Genomic DNA, 20,365 nt, shown 5'->3' with positions numbered 1-20,365 from the left:
GCAAGCAAGCCTCCTCGTCTTCCTCTCCTGCACCAGCAGTCAAGCTGACCTTATCCTAGCCTAATCAGAGCCTTTGGGAGGGCAGTGTCTTTCTTTCTTCTGGCCAATGGGTCCTTCAAATTGTAGAAAGGAGCTACACTCTTCCCCTTCTACAGGCTCCAGCCCCCACTTCTCCCAGGCTTCTTCCTTCCTCTCCCCAGACCACCTTTTTATCCTGAAACAAGAAAGGGCAACACTCATACATAAAGGAGCTGTGGAGATAGTACCAGAGCTGCAAACTTCGTCAGGGATGTTAATTTTGCTACTTTCTGGTCAGGGCAGTGGTTTCCGTCCAATCCTGGATCTCAGAGTTTAATTTCTTCCTCAAAAAGGAAAAATACAGGATGCTGACCCTATCTCCCATTTTATTGGTGTTGGGAGCTAGAGACTGGATGGTGTCACTCTACTTGCAGGATGCATACTTCCACATCCCATCCTAAAGTTGCATCGAAATTATTTGTGTTTTGTAGTGGGTTCTATGTGCTACCAATCTGCATTGCTCTCATTTGATTTGACATGGATCCCTTGAGTCTTCATGAAGGTGATGGCAGTGGTTGAACCCATTTCTGATGGTCGGCTTCCCAATTACCCCCTACCAGGACGACTGGCTTATCAAAGCCGGATCGCCAGAGATGGTGTCTCGCCATCTGCAGTATACAGTATCCCTTCTGTTCGACCTGGGTTTTTCAATCCACAAGCCCAAATTCAACCCAAGGCCCTCCCAAAGTGTCCAGTTCATAGGATGAGTTTTGGACACCACCCTTCTCCGTGCGTTTCCTCCACATCAGCGGACTGCTGACAAGAAATGGTCCTATCCTTCCAACAAGGCTTGCATGTTCCACTCCTGAGATTCCTAGGTCTGCTTGCTTCCTACATTTTCCTAGTCACATATGACAATCGGAACATGAGGGGCCTGCAGTGGTGCCTCTAGAGGCAATGGCTACAGTACAGAGGAGTCCCTTCGGACTCCATTGTGATCTCCCCCAGCCGTGCAGCGGTAGTGGCTTGGTGGGGGAATGAGGCGAACTTAAGCTGCGGGATGACCTTTACCCCCCCTCCAACCGTGGCTACAGTAGTGATGAATGCCTCCACCTGAGGATGGGAAGCTCACTTGGAGAATCTGGAGATCAGAGGCCTCTGTAAAAACAGATTCTTCACATCAACCTGTAAGAACTGCAGCTGATTTGGCTGGCACTCATGGCCTTCATCCCCTCCATCCAAGGTCGGTTCATACAGATCTTGATGGACAACACAACAGAAATGTGGTATGTCAACAAGCAAGGGGGAGTAAGGTCGTGCTTCCTTTGTCTGAAGGCATTGATACTGTGGTCTTGGGTACACTGCAGAGGAGTCTGGTTAACTGGCAATTGCCTAGTGGGAGTCTCTGAATGTCTGTGCCGGCAGTCTGAACCAGCATTATCTTGCCAATCAAAAGTGGCAATTCTGCCAGAGGTTGTCCAGAACAACTTCGCCCAGTGGGGCACACCTCAGGTGGACTTGTTTGCCTCACCAGACAATGCTCAATTCCAGCAGTTCTGTGCCATCCAGTATCCTTTGAGGGGAGCATTGAGGAACTGGTTTCAGTTGAAATAGAACTTTTAGCTGCACTACGCGATTGCCCCTGCCCATACTCTAGATTCCTCTGGTTCTAAAGTAGATGCACCAAGACCGGGCCCAAGTTATTTCCATTGCCCCAGTTTTGTCAAGGAAGGTGTAGTATGTAGACCTTAGATTCTACGCTTCTCCACTTGTCCCCTGCTGAAGCTGTTATTCAAACTGGATCTCCTCTCTCGATTGGAGGGGATGGTGCTGCACCCCAATGTCCGAGGCCTCCACCTGCATGCCTGGAGATTAAGCAGGGACATCGGAGTTCCTTCCATCTGCCACCACAGGTGGTAATGTTATTCTTTCAACACATCATCCTTCCACCAACTCAGCCTATTCTGGCAGATGGAGCAACTTTGTTACATAGTGCGCAGACAAGAACATGGGCTGTTGCAGGCTAAGTTGTCCCGGGCCCTGCAAATCGCTCTTTCCCTTGCACAGAGGAGTTGTGCGACTGTCAAGCGGTATTTGGGCTGCATGGTCTGTGTTTCTCTGTCTGCCAGACCAGCTTTCTCTTTTCAAATTCCCCATTTTAATCCATTTTCCGAAGGGGTTGTTGGATATGTATACTTGAACCCCCTTTGTTGAGCCCAAGTGGGACCTTAATGTAGTTTTTACTTCTCTAATGGGGACATTTTATGAGGCCCTACATGGTTGTCCTTCAGGGATTTTGACCTTAAAGACTCTGTTTTTAGTGACTACAATTTCAGCCATATGGTTGAGCGAAATGCAAGCTCTTAGCCCCTGTCTTAGCCCCTATCCAATGTTTACCTCTTTTTACTCTGACAAATTGGTGTTGTGAACCCAGGCTGCTTTCCTGCAAAAAGTGGTGAACCCTTTTCATCTGAGTAAGTCCAGCACCCTTCCAGCTTTTTACCTTCTGCCCCATCCCACTAATAATAAGGAGGAGGAGAAGTTGCATAGGCTGGATCCTAGGGGGGCAGTTAACTAGTACCTGCACCCCACCAAGGACAAACAACTGGATTACAAGCTCTTCTTTTTTTTTTTGCAAAAACAATTTTTATTGCTTTACACAGTAACACTTGCCTTCGGTAGTCACCATCATACCAACAGACAATCCCCATTTCTCGATTCCAAGAAATAACATAATCTAAAATGAATTACAAGCTCTTCATGGGGTACTGTGGTGCCAAGAAAAGCAACGCAGTGCAAAAAAAGACCCCTTTCAAGTTGAATCATCCTCTGTAAAAAAAAAACCTTGTACGCTCTGACCAGGAAGGATCCTCTGGAAGGGAATGTATTCCATTCCACCAGAGAAAAATCCACCACTTCTGCTCTTGCCATAGGTGTTCCCATAGCAGAGATCTGCACAATAGTAATGTAAGCGACTCTACACAACTTCACCAAGAATTACTACCTGGATTCCGAAGTGCGCAAGTATTGCCACTTTGCTAGACCTTTCTTTGCCGGATTTTATCAACTAACCATCCATCAACCATCCTCCGTGACAGGGTGTTACTCCAGTATCTATTATACAGGTGAGGATCCTGTAGGTAAAAGTATCCGGCAGAAGAAAAAAGTACTTATGTGCAGTAACAATCATTCTGGTGGATATTCTGTCTATCTGCAGATAAGTCACCGACCTGCCCACCTCCCCCTTTGATGGATGTGTTATAGGGAAAAGACCTGCCCACCTCCCGCTTCATAAGATACTCAATCTGTTTTGGCACTGCACTATATTGATTTTAGTCATCCACTTGTATCGAAGGCTGGGGAAAAAATTGACGGAAACTGACGTCGTTGGTCGAGGGTGGGCACTATATGGCTTTGGTGAAGTCATCTGACGCCTCTTCTAGCATTGATAGGAAGTAGCGTCCCGTACCAGGGATGTCCCTTGAAGTCCCTTGAAGTTTCTCGATCCAGTCTGGCACCAGGGTTTATTCTACAGGTGAGGATTCTGCAGGGCATCCACTAGAAAGACCGTTACCGCAAGTAACTTTTTCAATTGCAAATGTTTTTGACATTTACTAGTCTCTGATTTTCACCAATTATATTCTGCTTCTCTACTACTTCTACTACTATTCTTGCAGGCTGCTATCATTATCTTGTTTATACTGATGATGACCCAGACAAATTGTTGATCACAGAGTTAAAACATTGACAATTTCGCTAGCGGACTATATCCATTGATTGTATTAATCACTATATACTCCTCGTTGGAGTCTTACCTGTATTAAGTGTTGTAGTCCCTAACTACTAACGTATATATCAATAGTTTTTTTGGGTTTTTTTGTACTGCACTTATGCACACTCACTTAACTGATGTCACCTTACACTTCCTGTACATCAGTTCTGGAGCACCTGCTAGACTAAAATTACTGTCAAAATTCAAATGATTTGACCTTGAATTTTTCAGCCGAGGGAGTCTAGGCTTTAGACTTCCCCCGAAGGGAACCATTGTTTTGTTATATGTTCATGAACCCAGGTTTCCAGGTTGATAGGGATGCCCCCAGTAATGTTTTGATCTCTACTACTTAAAGCAAATTTGCTTCTTGCTTCCATCGCAAGTTATTTTTCTCCCTAATATGACTTTTATATTGCTTGTGATAAATAGTAGTCGGCGAACGATACGCAACTGGTCTTTGCACTTACTCAGAGTCATGGTCCTGACCCTCCGCACTAGGCCCCTCTTTAGAGATAGTTGCCAAATGTATGGAAAGCTCCTGTCTCAAACTAAATGGAGACAAAACGAGCTTATGATCCTTGGCAACAATCCCAATCCATCTTTAAATGTGAGCTGGCCACGCTTCTTTGGTAGTCCAAAACTCTGCGGTTCAGTTATTGTACAATATACCGTGTCATCTATCCGCCTGTCAAGCCTTCTACGTCCTTCACTTGCTCCCTGTGGCTATAAGGACTACATTCAAATCACTTTGTAATGGCCACAGGGAACTGCTTGATAAAGGGACTGTGATCTCCCGCTCTTTGCTATCTTTCTACATACCTGGGATATCGCTGCGCTCCTTTAATACCTTTTTGGCAAATATCCCTGTCATCAATAGGGCTAAATATGGAGGGCATTCGTTCATATATAACGCAGCGAAATTGTAGAACCGTAGCCTTACCCTCTTCGATCTCTAGAAGAGGAATTTCCTTTCTGGAAAGCATTAAAAACATGGCTTTTCCAAAATGAGTCTCGGTAATTTCCTAGTAATATTCTGTGGCGCACTCTAAGCGCTAGGATGCCTCCTGGTTGCTATGTGCTATACTAGTACCAATAGAATAGAATAGATTGCGTCAGAGAAATGTAGGAATCCACATATGGACCAACCTTAAAGCTCTCTGTTGTTTGTTGGTTAGATTATGGAAAACCTATATAATTATGTTGTGCAGTCGGACCAGCATTAGAGTAGGGCACCTTTGCCATTACTTTAGTTATGTAACACTTTAAGTCTGGGTGCCGCTTCTGCAAAGTTGAGGGATTTGTTGTTGATTGGAGTGACGGTGGTCTGATGTTGCCGGTTGACATTCGCCAAATCCCAACACTCCTGTCTTTCAGAAAGCGAATCAAAACCTGGCTCTTCCCCAATCCCGTTCACTGCTAACCCCCTAACTAGTCTCCCATATCTTTCCTTCCTAAGGAGTGAGTTTCAGCGCCAGGATACCTGTCAGGTGACAGTTGCGCTCTACAAGTGTTTTAAATAAAATAATAATAAATAGTCAGTGAGCATCAGTCTTTTTTTGTGGTTTGTATTTAGTCATGCAGATTAATCTGATGTATCGATCCTGCTAGGGGTCATTGGAGTGTACTTTGTATATGCGTGTAGGGCGTGTATTTTGTTCCATGAGGGACAGCAGTTGCTCATAGCCTATCCTTAGTTGTCTGTGCTATTGGACGGCATCTTGCTACTGTTACCCAAAAAGATTCTCATGCAAACGTAGTCCTTCATGTAAAAAAATAAAAAAAATACTGCTAGCAGCTTTTACAGTTGACATATTCAAAGACCACTGACCTATTTAGTTACATGATGTGCTAAAAACTGCTGACACAAAACCGAATACTACAGACCCAAAACCATTTGCATGATAGGGCACTGGATGTAATTCTTTCTACCAAAAATGGTGTCCATGACTCTGCCTCCTGCAAAGTCCAGTGATCTGATCATTCGGTGACCTTTATTCAGAAACTGCCCGGATGTGGCCTTTAGGCCTACTAAATGTTCTCCTTGTTTTCAAGATAGAAATCCGTATGGGGCTCTTGTGGCCCGTCCTTCATAGTTTCAATGAATTGATTTAGTAACGCCAGTAATTAGTTAATTTTATAAGTCATCCTGTGTTCAAACTCAAACCCAAATCAAGACGGTTAGCAGCAGACCTTGCCGGAAGAAAAGTCCGGAGCTGAAATGTACATTTATGTGGCCTGTTAAAATAAAATACACTATCTCATTCGCTTGGATTCCAGCAACCAGAGGCATTTATTAAATGCAGTGTTTCCAGCCACACAAGCTCAGCCGGTTGTCGAGTATAACCCCTGTTTCGACCCTTTCCAGTCCATTTTCATTATTGAAGAGAGACTGACTGTGAGTTGGTAGATGCAGGTTTATGGCAAGCGTCGGATGGCTGCAGTGTGAGTGCTTTGCTTTCGGACCTGTTGCTGCACTTGGTACCTTTGACGATTTAGTAATGTTTGAACTCTTTGGTAAATGAGTCTTTACGTAGCGTTACTGTGGATCCGCAGGGTTCTCACAGGCCAATTGCAAAGCTAAGCACTTCCAGCCATCTCACGCACTTCCCTCTGTGGTCTGTTGAACCCGTTTTTCCGTCAGTATGTTAACCCTCTTGTTGCACTTATTGCCGCCTTAGGCTCTATATGAATGAACAATACCCAGATTTTATTACAGATGTTAGTCAGCTGCTTGTTTACATTAGTGCCTGGAATTATAGGGGGGAGGATGTATAGCATTTGCCAAGAATTTAAGGCATCCATAACGGAGCATGTTTTCTAGAGACTACGGAAGATCTGCGGATTGCAGACTTTGTCCAAAACCTATGATACGTCTGTCTTTCCCTCATCTTAAACTAAGCACCTAAGCTTTCTGCTTGACAGCACACTGGAAGCATACTAGACCTCTAAACAATCATCGCTGGCCTTTCTGCAGCTATGACTTGGAACTATCCAATTGCGGGCACAAAACAATTGCAAATTACCACCTTCTTCAAGAGGGTGGTAATGGGGGTCGCAAAAGGGAAGGGGTCCCAATGGGACCCCTTTCCCTTTGCAAACGCTGGGGAAAATATTTTTTAAGGGCAGGCAGAGGTCCCAGGGACCACTGCCTGCCCTTAAAAAATGAAACGAAAATGTTTAACATTTTTTTTTTTTTTTTTAAATGCATCCCGTTTTTCTTTAAGGAAAACGGGCTGCATTTGGAAAAAAAAGAACTGCTTTATTTAAAAGCAGTCCCAGACATGGTGGTCTGCTGATCCCAGCAGGCCACCATACCTGGGAGGGCCTGCCATTCTCAATGGGGTCGCAAATTGCAAGAGGCTCGTTAATATTCATGAGCCTCTCTATTTGCGACCCCATTGGGAATCGCTAACAGTGTGTTACACACTGACGTACAACCTAAATAGCGCCTCGCAAATTGAGAGTCGCAAAAGACTCGCAATTTGCAAGGCGCTATTTTGGCCGTCGTACATCTGGCCCTAACTTTCTAATTATTGGTGTTGCTAATCAATTAATTGAAACTATGAAGGACGGGCTATAAGAGCCAAGTACTGGTTTCTAACTTGAAAACAAGGAGAACATTTAGTAAGGCTAACAACTACTTATGTGCAGATTCTGAATAAAAGGTCACAGAATGATTAGATCACTGGACTTTGCATGAGACAGTCATGGACACCATTTTTCGTAGAAAGTATTACATCCAGGGCTCTATCATACAAACAGTTTTGTGTCTGTAGTATTCGGTTTTGTGTCAGCAGTTTTTAACACATCATGTAACAAGGTATATGTCAGCAGCGGTCTGTGAATATGTCAACAGTAAAAGCTGCTAGCAGTATCTTTTTACATAAAGGACTAAGTTTGCATAAGGATCTTTTCGGGTAACAGTAGCAAGATGTCCAATAGCACAGAAAACTCTAGATGGACACTGGGGAAATCTGATGATCTCAGTTCCTTAAACCCTCCGGTCTCCCCCACCAATGGGTTTTCTGTTTGAGTGGTGTATTCCCACCAAATCGCTGCAGATACACTGTAGCTTAGGGACCACCTCACCATCTTGCAGCGCATAGCAATCTTTCCTGCTCTAAAATAGGTTCTGGCACACCTTCATGAGATTATGGCTGTGTTTTACACTAAAAACACCAGTCTTGATCTGCATAAGGAAGCAAAGTAAAAATCCAGTCTAATGTAGGTAATTTCCCCATTGCATATCCCTGACTATCAATCAGGTGAGAGTCGAGACAATCGAGACAGGCTGGCTAGCACATGTCCTGCACGAAACTCCCTTTACCATCCCCACCAAAACCCCTCCCCGGATGCAAGAGTGAATATTGAAACCCAAGGTGTTCTGCTTGCTGATCAAACACAAGAACAAAGGCCTATGATTTGAATCCTGCATCAGCAAGAGCCAGATATTCCAAGAGGTTGTCATCTTCTTACAGTGGTCAGTGTGGTCCTGTATGCATCTATTCTCTGTTTAAGACAATCCTGTAGTAATACACTAGCTCAGGCACATTAGCTCTCAGAAAATGGTCATAAGTATTCTGATGTGACTGTGCACATTTGGGTACCTTGTTCTTAGTAGAAGACAAGATCTTCTATGATGGGTGGTGAGGTTCTCCATTACTTTACTCAATATCTACGGATAAAGGTGTTATTCCTGTAGCTTAAGTATGCAACCACTTAAACGTCTCCAAAAAAGTCTAGTACTCATGTAGGCACATAAGAAACAGGCACCACATTGTGGTGTGGAAGTGATAGGCCATGTTAGAAGTGTTGGACTCAGAAGATCATGTCATCTCCTGCTCCTTATTTCATAGTTAATGTATCATCTTTTCAGAAAAGCAGAAGAGCAAGGAAAGGTGGGAATGGAAATGCCAAGTTGATAACATTTGCTATCTTAGTTATAGGCCTTTGCTTTTCACAGGCACACAGGGGATTTATATGGAATGGATAGTGGTGAGATGTACGGAGCACCCCTTAAGCATTTTGGGTTACTTCACTTTGCGTTTGGATCACTTTTTAATATGTTCCACCACCCAGCAGTGGTCACAGACATTTTGAATGGAGGGGACTAAGACAGATGTGTCAAACATAGATCCAGGAGAATGGACCCATGTTAGATTCTTCAAATAGCCATAGGTGATAAACTTACATAAAACGAATCTCATTTAAAATCAGAGCAAACCTGGAAATCTGGCATAAATCCTGTACTCTAGACCTACAGTGGTTACTTCTAAGTGTTGAAATGTTAAAAGTATATTTTATTCTTTTCTCCACTTCTTCTAGAGTCTCCATTTTCTCCATGTTTCCTCCCTTTTCTTTCCTTTTTGTTTCACTCAACTATCCATTCATTTATTCCTATTAATTCTCCTTATTCCCACCAGTACCTTCTCTTTAGCTATCTTCAGCTCTGAATGCTTTGTTACTTGTTCTTCTACGGTAATTGTGGTTCTTTCTTCTGTTGCTTAATTCTTGTTCTTGTGCTTCTAATTTTCTACTTGGTAATTTTAAGCTGTTTCTCATTATATTCACTTTAACCATTTAAGTGGACTGATGCTGCTTCAGCTTATAAAGTCTCCTCTAAATACATTTCATGCTGATCTCTGGGTCAGCGGAAATTTAATTAAATAAGAAATAAATTGGCGACCCTTCTCTTGTAATTCTTCAAATAGAGCTTAACATTTTGGAATGTAATTTATGCATTCAGATCACTGGATCTTAATTTCGGTTTATTAAATACCCAGTCATGCTACGCTCTCTCTCAATTGCTAGTGTTTGCTGGCTGGTCATGTGCTCTAAGCTAACCTAGCAACTTGGCACTCCTTTTACCTTCATATCATTTGTAATATTCATGTATGTTTGTTTTTATGTTTTACAGTGAAGAAATAGTGAGGTACTTAAAATCGTTTGCACAAGTTAAATATGTCGCAATAAGAGGCAACTCGAAAGCCACTGATCTAACTGAATGGGTTGAAATTATATGTGAGTATGTAATGTACAGACTGTTAAATTGCCGTGTGACGTTTGCAGTGACCTACACAATCACTATAGTATCAGGATACAGCTTTCTCATTACCACCACCCCATACAATTGTAAAAACACATTCTTTCTCCAACGGACCAACAATTATATGCTTATACCTGAGAATGTGATTTTAGTCGTTGTACTTCTGTAAATTTAATATTCCAAGTCATGTTCTCTGATTCGTTTTTTAATATTGTTTTAAACATCAGACATAAGGGGAAGCAAGTGGTAAAGTTCTATACAAAATTTAAATGTTAATGTCAGCAATATTTATTTTAATGTAAAATAGGTAGTGAGGCTGCAGTGATAAAGTGTGAAGTGAATAGTTAAATCATCTTATCACTGAGTGTTTAATTATGTTAAGCTTTGCAGTTAAATCTACAGAGGAGACAGTAAGATGAGCAGATAGGCTTACATATGTTTATCTGATAAATATTGGGCAAATTGATGACACAAAAATATTGAAATGTTGGAATCCAGATTTAAAGAATTATGGGCTTAATTCACAAAGAGTGTATAAAACCATGAACTGTAATTTTCTGACATATTGGCATAGATGTATGCTTATTTGATCATTCTCAAAATACATTAATGGTATTCGACTCAAATTGTAGATTTCTATTTCTATTACCTGTCCACCAAGCATCTCTATTTGTTGGTCAGCCTGGCAGATGGTCCTCTGGAATAAGAATGGTGGAAATGTGGAAAAGGTTTGTAAAAACCTACAAACGCCCCAAGGGCCACCCACATTCCTGCACCTTGCCATTCAGTTGTCTGTCAACAACCCTGCGTAGCGATGATTTGTCCTTAGCAATCGTGAGTGCAAATATCCACACTGCCTTACTCTGAATCAAAATCAGAGGATTTACATCCATAGACTGTTTCATGCTAGTGTCTGTTTCACTCATGGACACAACGCTTTGTGAAATGAGGCACTGATGTGAACATTTCACATTGTGTTGTTTTAAAGTATATGTTGTACTTGTGGTGCTCTACACAAGGTGCTTCAAAGCACTTTAAGGGGTGAGGTGACCAAAAGTAGGTTGAAGGGCAATGAGCTAACATGAAAGTCAAACAGTGTAAACTGGATTTAACAGTCTGTTAAGTGTTTTTGTCAACATGTAAATCCAAAAGGAATGTACAGAAACGAAAAATAAGCAATCTAAAGATGTTAAGCACTGGGCGTAAAGGCGAGCATATTTCAGAAAAGAATGGTTGGATTACCATGATTAGGAGCAAGGCCACTGACTCATTGTCAGTGAAATTGCTCTCCCTCCCTCGCAGCTCCATCATTAAATGAGGCCTTCACCCGAGCCCCTGCACTCTCGAGTGTTGGTGATCGGGCCCTCCTCTACCCGCAGGTTTCACCTGCGCCTCATCCCTGGTGGTCCAGTGGACCTCTGTCTCCATTCTCTCGCTCCGCTTTTTCTCTCCTTTTTCACTTGTTTTTTTCCCTCACTTCTATCTCCCCCCTTCACTCTCCTTCTGTGTCCTCTGTGTCTTCCTCCACTCTTTCTTGCATTTCTGCTGCCTTATTTGCACTTTTCTCTCTTTTTTAGTTTTTTCAGCCCGTTTTCCCCGCCGCTGCTGCCCCCGCGGCCCCTCCCCCCAGCACGGCCAGTGCGACCGGCCCAATCCAGCTCCCCTCCCCGCTTCCGCCTCCCATCTGTCCAGCCCTCCCTGACCTCTACTTAATGGCGGTTGCTGCGCTGCCGTACAGCGGTCGCGCCGCGCCATAGACAAGCCCGTCTGCGCCCGTCCACGACCCGACTGCGACCACTTCCAGGAACCCTGGATCTCTGCACCGCCACCGCTACGACCCAGCGGCACTCAACGCTCTCAACCCAGGCCGCAACAACAGCTGCAAGCTAGCATCACCAGATGCCACCCACGGACCCTTCAGCTGTCACTGCTGCCGGCACACCTGCAGCACCACCAACACCACGGACCCAGCGCAACCCGCCCACAAGAACACAACCGAACCGAAGACCCTGCAATGCATCCTCCTCAACGTCCGGTCCCTCCACAAACACTCCACCGAAATCTGGGACCTCCTCGACAGCACCACCCCGGACGTAGCATTCTTTACTGAAACCTGGACCAACACCACCTCTGGACCGGACATCGCCATCGCCATTTCCCAAGGATACAAGATCTCCATGAAGGACTGCCCCACCCGCCCGGGAGGAGGAATCGCCATCGTGCACAAATCCACCCTCTGCCTGAGCACACTCCCCGACGAGCCTACAGACCTGATGGAACACCTTCACTTCAAAATACTGGCCAGCCCTACCTCCACCCTCCGAGGAACCCTCATCTACTGACCCCCTGGATCCCACGGACTTTTCTTCGCCAACTCCATAACGGACATCATCTCCCCGCATGCCATCGCGTTCACCAACTACACCCTACTGGTAGACCTCAACTTCCACTTCGACAACCAACTGGACCCCAGCACCACATCCCTCCTGGACAACCTCCACAACATTGGACTCCTCCAGATCGTGACCGAACCCACGCACTCAGCAGGACACACCCTCGACCCCCCTCTTCACAACAGGAAACTCCATCACCTTCAGCCACACCACCGAAATCCCATGGACTGACCATTGATGCGTCCACTTCACCTTTAGAACACCCACCATCCACAGACACCAGCACATTCTCCCACAAAGAAACTGGACCAGAATCACCGACGATCAGCTAACCTCATCACTCAGCAACTCCTCCCAATCCGGCTTCAGAAAAAACCACAGTACGGAAACCGTCCTCCTTGCCGCAACAGACATCCGCACCTTACTGGACAAAGGAGAAACAGCAGCGCTCATCCTCGACCTCTCAGCGGCGTTCGACACAGTCTCTCACCACATCCTAACACGCAGACTGCACGACGCAGGGATCCAAGACAAGGCCCTCGACTGGATCCGTTCCTTCCTCTCCGGCAGAACGCCGCGTGTCAGACTTCCCCCTTTCCTCTCGGACCCTACACCTATTACCTGCAGAGTCCCCCAGGGGTCCTCCCTCAGCCTTACGCTCTTCAACGTCTACAAGGCCCGCTCGCCCCCATCGTCCGAACCTACGGACTCAACATTGTGTCATACGCAGACGACACCAAACTCATCCTCTCCCTATCCAACGAACCCAACACCGCCAGACACAACTTTCGAGAAGGCATGGAAGCCGTCGCCAAATGGATGAAAAACAGCTGCCTACAACTAAACACCAACAAAACGGAAGTACTCATCATGGGCCCAAACCCCGACGCCTGGAATGACACCTGGTGGCTCCCCGCCCACGGAAGCCTCCCCACCCCCACAGACCACGCACGCAACCTGGGAATCATCCTGGACTCAGAGCTCAAAATGGACCGCCAGATCAACTCCGTATCATCCTCCTGCTTCCACACCCTCCGCCTCCTACGTAAAACCTTCAAATGGATCCCCCTCGAACACAGACAGACCATCACTCACGTCCTGGTCACCAGCAGGCTCGACTACGGCAACGCACTCTATTCCGGAATAAACAAAAACCTCACCCACAAGCTACAGAACATCCAAAACGCCACCGCAAGACTGGTCTTCACCTGCCAAGACACTGCCACATCTTCCAGCACCTGCGCACACTCAACTGGCTCCCCATCAAAGCTAGAGCCCCCTTCAAGATGCTAACCCACGCTCACAAGGCCCTCCACGACACCGGACCAGCATACCTGAACAGCCGACTCAAATTCCACGCACCCCAAATGAACCCTACGATCAGCTCAGCTCTCGTACGCCGTGGTACCCCTCACAAGAAAGACCAGATCGGGAGGCCGCTCCTTCTGCGCTGCCAGAGCCTGGAACGACCTTCCGCTCGGCCAGAGCCTGGAATGACCTTCCGCTCCACCTCAGACAGACCACATCGCCCCCCATCTTCGCAAGAAACCTCAACACCTGGCTCTTCGACAGACCCCCTCCTTGATGGAATGGATCCTGCGACCCCGAAGGGATTTTCAGTACTGTCAATGGTTGCTTATCCAATAGCTGTGCACGCTGACAGGTATGAAAGTTTGAAAAAAAGCAATGAATGTTCCTACACACGGTAAATAGTTGCAATTGTGCATATGTTTATACTAAAATGCTTACTAAAACCCCTTTAATATACAGGTATAAGTGTGCATTTATTGATGCAAAAAATGCGAAAATATTTTTATTATAATTTCGCTTTTACATAAATGAATATGGGTGCAAATTGATACAAGAATAAAAAAAAATACGGATAAAGTCTGCTGTAAATGTAAAAAATGTTTTAATATAAAACCGAGAGTATAAACAGGTTGTAGTATTGAATCACGAGACGGTGAACAACGTAGTAAGATGAGAGGAGAGCTATGAATTTGAGAATTTGACACTGCAATCTTAAAAGAAAGCAAATAGCCCAAATACAAATCTGCTTACCATTCCAGCATTATCTTTAGGACTAAATCTATATAAATGGTGTTGCTTTGTTAAATGCTTTTGTACATACGTGGATGATCCTGTGTTGTCATTTACGTTTTATGTGCATGTCAAATGTTCTGTTTTGTCTTGGTCCACTCTTGTCCAGCCCATGCCAAATATTTGATTTTCTTTGGCCGAGGGCTAAGTGACAGCTGGACACCTTCTAAGCATGGCTAGTATAAGCATTTTTGCCTGAAAGTGCAATTTTGCTATCGTTAAACGTCCTTCCCTACCCTGTCACTTAGATTTGGATCCCAGTTGCCCCTTTTAAGAGTTCAGCCATATTGCATATTTTTATGGGCAATCTGGCACCTGCCTCTCTTATTTCTGAAATTGTCTATTCCTAACGCTGTCTGTCATCTTGACACTGAGACCAGAATAAGGCCATGGCGAGTTTGGAATGCATGGCAGTGATTTAGCCATGCCCGTTTCTAGTACAAGGCAAAACCAGGCAGCTACTAAGTGCGCCACCAGCAAGGGTGTACCAAATTGTCCTTACAGACTTTAGAGCTTGGTAGTAGGGCATTAGGAAGTAAGGGTTGGCAACATGTTACTTCAACTAGGGGTGTTAAAATCCTTGAACTGACTCCGGCTTTAAAACAAAATGTAGATGGGATTTTCTTTTCACATCTTAAATGTAGAGATTTATCATATTGGTTACATAGGTCTTTAATTCATTTGTTTTTACATTTTTAAAGATTTTTCTAATTTACTTAAAGTGAACGATGTAGGTAAAGCAGGTGAAAGCACAAACAAAATGTTTCATTGTGTAAGCATCAGCTTTGTTAATTACTAAATCCAGTCAAACTTACTTCCCACGCACTGTTGGGTAGTATTTGTTTATTATTCAAACTCCTGTACATGCATATTTTAGGGAAAGGTTTGATTTTGCATAGAGGCACATCTCAACCTTTGCGTTTAGGGATATTGGTGTATTGTAGATGTTTTCATAGTCCATGTATTTGAATTTGTTTTTGCAATCTCTTTTCACACGTCATCCCCCAGTGCAATCTTGTGTTCATTTCTTCCCCTCATTCACACAAGTGTGCAAGCTGATACATGTGAAGTTAGCATTGGTAAATACAATAGTATTTGAGTTTTTGTAATAGTAGGTGTTTGATAATTGTCATGGTAGAGTGATTTATGTGTTGCCATAGCTGACTTAGAAATAAAATCCTATAGTAAAGCAACATCTTTATGAAAGTTGGGAGTAAGGCCCAATGTTGCAAAGACTGCATCAGAAGAGTTAAGCTACATTCCCAAAGAAGAGTGCAATGAAAATGAGTCCTAAAATGAAGCTTGTTTTTAGTGGTGAAAATAAAAAGCTTTTTCTGCACAAATGTTTTATAGTAGATGTGTTTGACAAAGGGCTAAACATTTTGTTGCATCTTTAAGAAGGCCTATGTGCATGCACACCTTGGCATGCCCTCCGGGCTATAAAATTTTACACATGCCCCGCAACAATGGAAGAGGAGGTGGAGTGGGGATTATTTTTAGAGAAGCCCTGGATTTTACTCAGTTAGAGATAGATAAAGTAGAGGGTTTCAAACTTTTTGGTTTCTCCCTTAAAGACCCTAAAGGTTGTATACTGGCGGGTATTGTTTGTTATAGACCGCCAGGAGCGGTTAGGTCTTCGCATTTACAGGGTCTAATTGACGTTATTTGCAATATGGCCATTACCCATTCTAATTTGTTTATACTGGGTGATTTTAATTTATGGTGCAATGGGGCGCTGGACTCCGGCTTTGGTAACCTTATGCAGGCCTGTGAGAACTTGGAATTATGCCAGGGAGTCAATAAGGCCACGCATATAGGAGGAAATATACTTGATCTTATCTTTTCCAAGGTACAGGCCTTGGAAGTGATCGAAATCCTCCCAGTTGGCTGGTCTGATCACTATTTGATCAAATTCCGGATATTTGATCTCCGAAGAACACAGCTCGCCGTTGGAGAGGCTAGGATGTTCAAAAATAGAAACTGGAGGGAACTCCTTAAGAGAAAGTCTAGCTCCCTTCCTGTACTCTCTTTTAAAGACCTTTTTAACGATTGTAGTACAGTAGAAGATCATTATACGGCCCCTTGCACTCAAATTCAAAGTCAACTTGCCCTAATTGCCCCCGAAAAAATCTGTAGAAAAATAGGTAGGCCATCGGCCAGTTGGTATAATGACCACCTTAAATCTCTGAAACTGGCCTGTCGGCAAGCTGAGAGGAAATGGAGGAAAACGTATTCAGATAAGGGCAGGACTGAGTGGAAGGTGTTATTAGGGGAATATAGGAAGGAAATTAATATGGCTAAGTCGGAATATTTTGCCAATATTATTTTAAACTCAAAAAATAGCTCACGGACAATTTTTAAAATAGTGAAGGACATGACTGCCCCTGAATGTCTACAATCTAGAGTTCTGCCGACCCAAGCTCTCTGTGATAGCCTAGCCATTTACTTTTTTGAAAAAATAAGTAATATTATTGATGGACTAAGACTAACTGATACACCCAATTGCAAAGACTCTGTGGACAATCACACTGAGGCACTGGAGTCGGACAGGGTCAAAGTAACAGAGATGGGCTTACTACCCACCCTGGCCCATTTTGAGCTATTTTCAGAGGACACCTTTCTTAGAATTGCAGGGAGTGTATCTTCGGGGTCCCCCTTAGATCCCCTCCCTAATAAAATCTGGAAGGAGTTGGGCTCTGAGCTCTTCCCCCTTCTTTGTCAGATTTGCAATAGCTCTCTGACCTCTGGGTCAGTGCCAGCTTGCTGGAAGAAAGCAGTGGTTACTCCACTTTTGAAAAACCTACTCTAGACCCGACCTGTCTGATTGACCAAGCTAAGTCCAGCTCCTGCCCACTTTATATGGGATTCATAGACTTCCAAGTGGCCTTCGATAATGTGAACAGATCAAAGCTCTGGAAGAAGTTGTCCAGCCTCAATATTCCAGCCAACCTCCTAAGAGCTTTACAACTTTTACATCGGGATATATGGGTCAGGATTAAGGTCGGGGACGGCTCAAAATTATCCCGCCCAATTCCAACGGGAAAAGGATTAAAACAGGGCTGTGTCCTGGCCCCGACACTCTTCAACTTTTTTTTATTTGACCTTCCAGAAGCCCTAAATAAGGTCAATTCCCACGCTCCCAAAGTAACTGGCCTTTTGTTGTCAAACCTCTTATACGCCGACGACGTGGTCCTGCTGAGTAAAACAAAGATCGGAATGCAAAGGCTCCTGGACGCCACTCTTGAATATTCAAACAAGAACGAACTTGTGATCAACAACAAGAAGACCAAAATCCTGGTGGTTCGTCCAGGGAAAGCCAAGACATTGTCCTGGACCCTGAATAAGGAAAGCCTCGTCGAATCCAACTGCCATAAGTACCTTGGAGTCATATACAACAATAATGACAAATATAAATCTCACTTAGAAGAACAAAAAAGGAAGGGTGCTGCACTTGCTTTTGCAATTGGCTCAATTCAAAAGAAACTACAAGGTCCAACTCTTGCACCTACACTACAGGTCGCGCAGGCGAAAATCATCCCTACCCTAACCTATGGCAGTGAAGTCCTTAAAGGACTAGACAGCAGCCAATTGGATAAAATAATTTCAAAGATTTACAGATCGGTGTTCAAGTTACCAACTCAAACATCACCGGCACAAATCAGGTTGGAACTTGGAATCTGCCAGCAATCACTTGCCAGAGCTATGACTTTTCTTGTGTGCTGCCACAAGCTAAGGTCATCTAAGGAGGGAAGTCTAGGCATCCACTTGTGGGCCAGTCTTGACACAAACAAATGGCGAGCAGGTCACAACTATTTGGCAAAAGGCCTAACCACTTTAGGTCTAAACGATCTCTGGAGCATGCACATAAGCCAGAAGGAATTCAAACGGCTAGCGAAAAAAAGTACAAAACAACTTTCAATAGTGGAAGACAAGGCTCGCCTAGCTAAAAGAAGTCACGGGTGGCTGACGCTGCAATTTTACGCCTTGCCGATCTCACAGCAGTACCTAATCGTACCCTTTTCTGTACGAACAAAACTAAGTTTCCTAAAATTGAGACTGGGAGTCATTAACTTGTTGGTTCATTTGCCAAAATGGAAAAGAGAACGTGGACGAGTTCTCTGCCGACTTTGTGTGTACCAAAAAGAAGTCATTATACACATCATATGTCTATGCCCAAAATTACTGACCAAAAGACGGGCCCTTCTCAAACATTACTGGAACACAAGAAAGATCAGAACTTGTAGAGAAGCAGTTTTGGCTTGCTTTGACCCCAAGAACACCAAATTAAACTGTGCCCTGGTAAGGTTCATGGCTTACGCAGAAAAAAAACTCTGTGAGGGAATCCCAGTCAGCGATCCTCCGTCGGCATAACGTCTTGGCAGGCACAACTTGATATCCCTAAGTTTATTGGACTAAATTAGTCTTATTTTAAATGAATCTTTCTTGATATTTTAATTTTGTACTTGCAATGGTTTTTTTTAATCACGCAATAAAGTATTATTATTAAAATTGTGACCCGACCTGTGTGGCTAACTACAGACCCATTTCTCTCCTTCCTTTTCCGATAAAAATCATTGAACGTCTGGTTAGCAAAAGTCTGTCTGAGTTCCTTGAATCCAATTTCAGGCTGGATGATGACCAATTTGGCTTTCGACCCGGCCATGGAACCGAGACTGCACTTGTGACCATACTGGATGATCTTCGGATGCGAGCTGACAGGGGGCAATCCGGTATTTTAATTTTGCTCGACCTGTCTGCCGCTTTCGATACGGTCAATCATGAAATTTTGCTGACCAGACTGGGAGAAATTGGGGTGTCTGGTATTGCCCTCGATTGGTTTCGATCCTATCTATTGGATAGGTGTCAGGCGGCTTCCCTTCCACCGTATCAGTCCAAGTTTTTTTACGTCCACCATGGCGTTCCGCAGGGGTTGGCGATCAGTCCCATTCTTTTTAATGTCTACATGCGACCCCTGGTCGAAATTATAAAAACGCATGGTGTGAGACTGGTGAATTATGCCGACGACACTCAAATCTTCTTCTCTTTGGAGGGTAATCATTCTATCCCTCTGACTGCCTTCCACGATTGTATGCGAGATACTGCCCACTGGCTTAGAGCAAATTCTCTCCAGTTTAATTCAGGCAAAACTGAGGTTATCTATTGCACCACCGGGAGCATTCCCCCCCCCCCCCCCCCCCTTTTCCTGGGAATCTTTGGTCTTCTCTATCTATGCCTACTTTGGCGCCGGCTAAAGCTGTACGCAACTTGGGAGTCATGTTTGACGCTACTCAAACTCTGGAGATGCATGTCAATAAGGTGGTAGGGACTTGTTTTTCTTTGATCAAAGCCCTGAAGAAAATTCTTCCACTACTACCAGAGGCGGGCAGAGCACTGGTCACGGGTGGTATTATCCTCAGTAGACTAGATTATTGCAATGCTCTTTTGTTGGACGCCCCTAAATTTTTGACTGAACGCCTCCAGAGAATACAGATTATGGCGGCCAAATTGGCATTGATGAAACCACGTCGGTCATCAGGCTCGCTGGCTCTTGCTGAACTTCACTGGTTACCGTTAATGCAGAGGATCCAGTTTAAGTCTCTATGTCTGGTTTTTAAGGCCTTGCACGGACTAGGACCTGTACCCCTTCAAGAAATCTTCACGTGGTATATACCCACCAGGTGTCTTCGCTCTACCACTGCCTGTTTGGTGAAAGTTCCAAAGGTTCGGAAAGCCAGGTCAGGGGGTAGAGCCTTTAGCTTTTCTGCAGCTAAACTCTGGAACAGCCTTCCTTTGGAACTCAGACAGTCTTATGATCTTCTGCAGTTCAGTAAAAGACTTAAGGCTTGGCTGTTTCCTAGAGCTTATTCATTTCCTTTATGGTCTTATTTGCTCTATTTCTGGCTCCCCCTAGCTACTGGTCAATGTATTATGTACTGTAGCGCCGAGATGCCCGTAGGGTGATTGTTGCGCTCTATAAATACTTTATACAATACAATACAATACGTGCGAATAAAATTGTGTAAATCACAGAGCCTT

General features: G+C 44.2%; 1 protein-coding gene across 1 annotated transcript in view; it reads left to right on the top strand.

Moving 5' to 3' along the window:
* TCTN2 (tectonic family member 2) overlaps positions 1-20,365 on the top strand; it is a 251,876-nt gene that overhangs the window by 177,724 nt on the left and 53,787 nt on the right. The window contains exon 14 of the mRNA XM_085636293.1: positions 9,708-9,811. Coding sequence (XP_085492419.1) covers positions 9,708-9,811 — 104 coding nt within the window. The remainder of the gene's footprint in view (positions 1-9,707; positions 9,812-20,365) is intronic.

The sequence above is a fragment of the Triturus cristatus genome, chromosome 11, assembly GCF_964204655.1.
Source record: "Triturus cristatus chromosome 11, aTriCri1.1, whole genome shotgun sequence".
Classification (NCBI taxonomy): Eukaryota; Metazoa; Chordata; class Amphibia; order Caudata; family Salamandridae; genus Triturus; species Triturus cristatus.
Note: the sequence above shows the minus strand (reverse complement) of the source record. Positions and strands in the feature narration are given on the sequence as shown.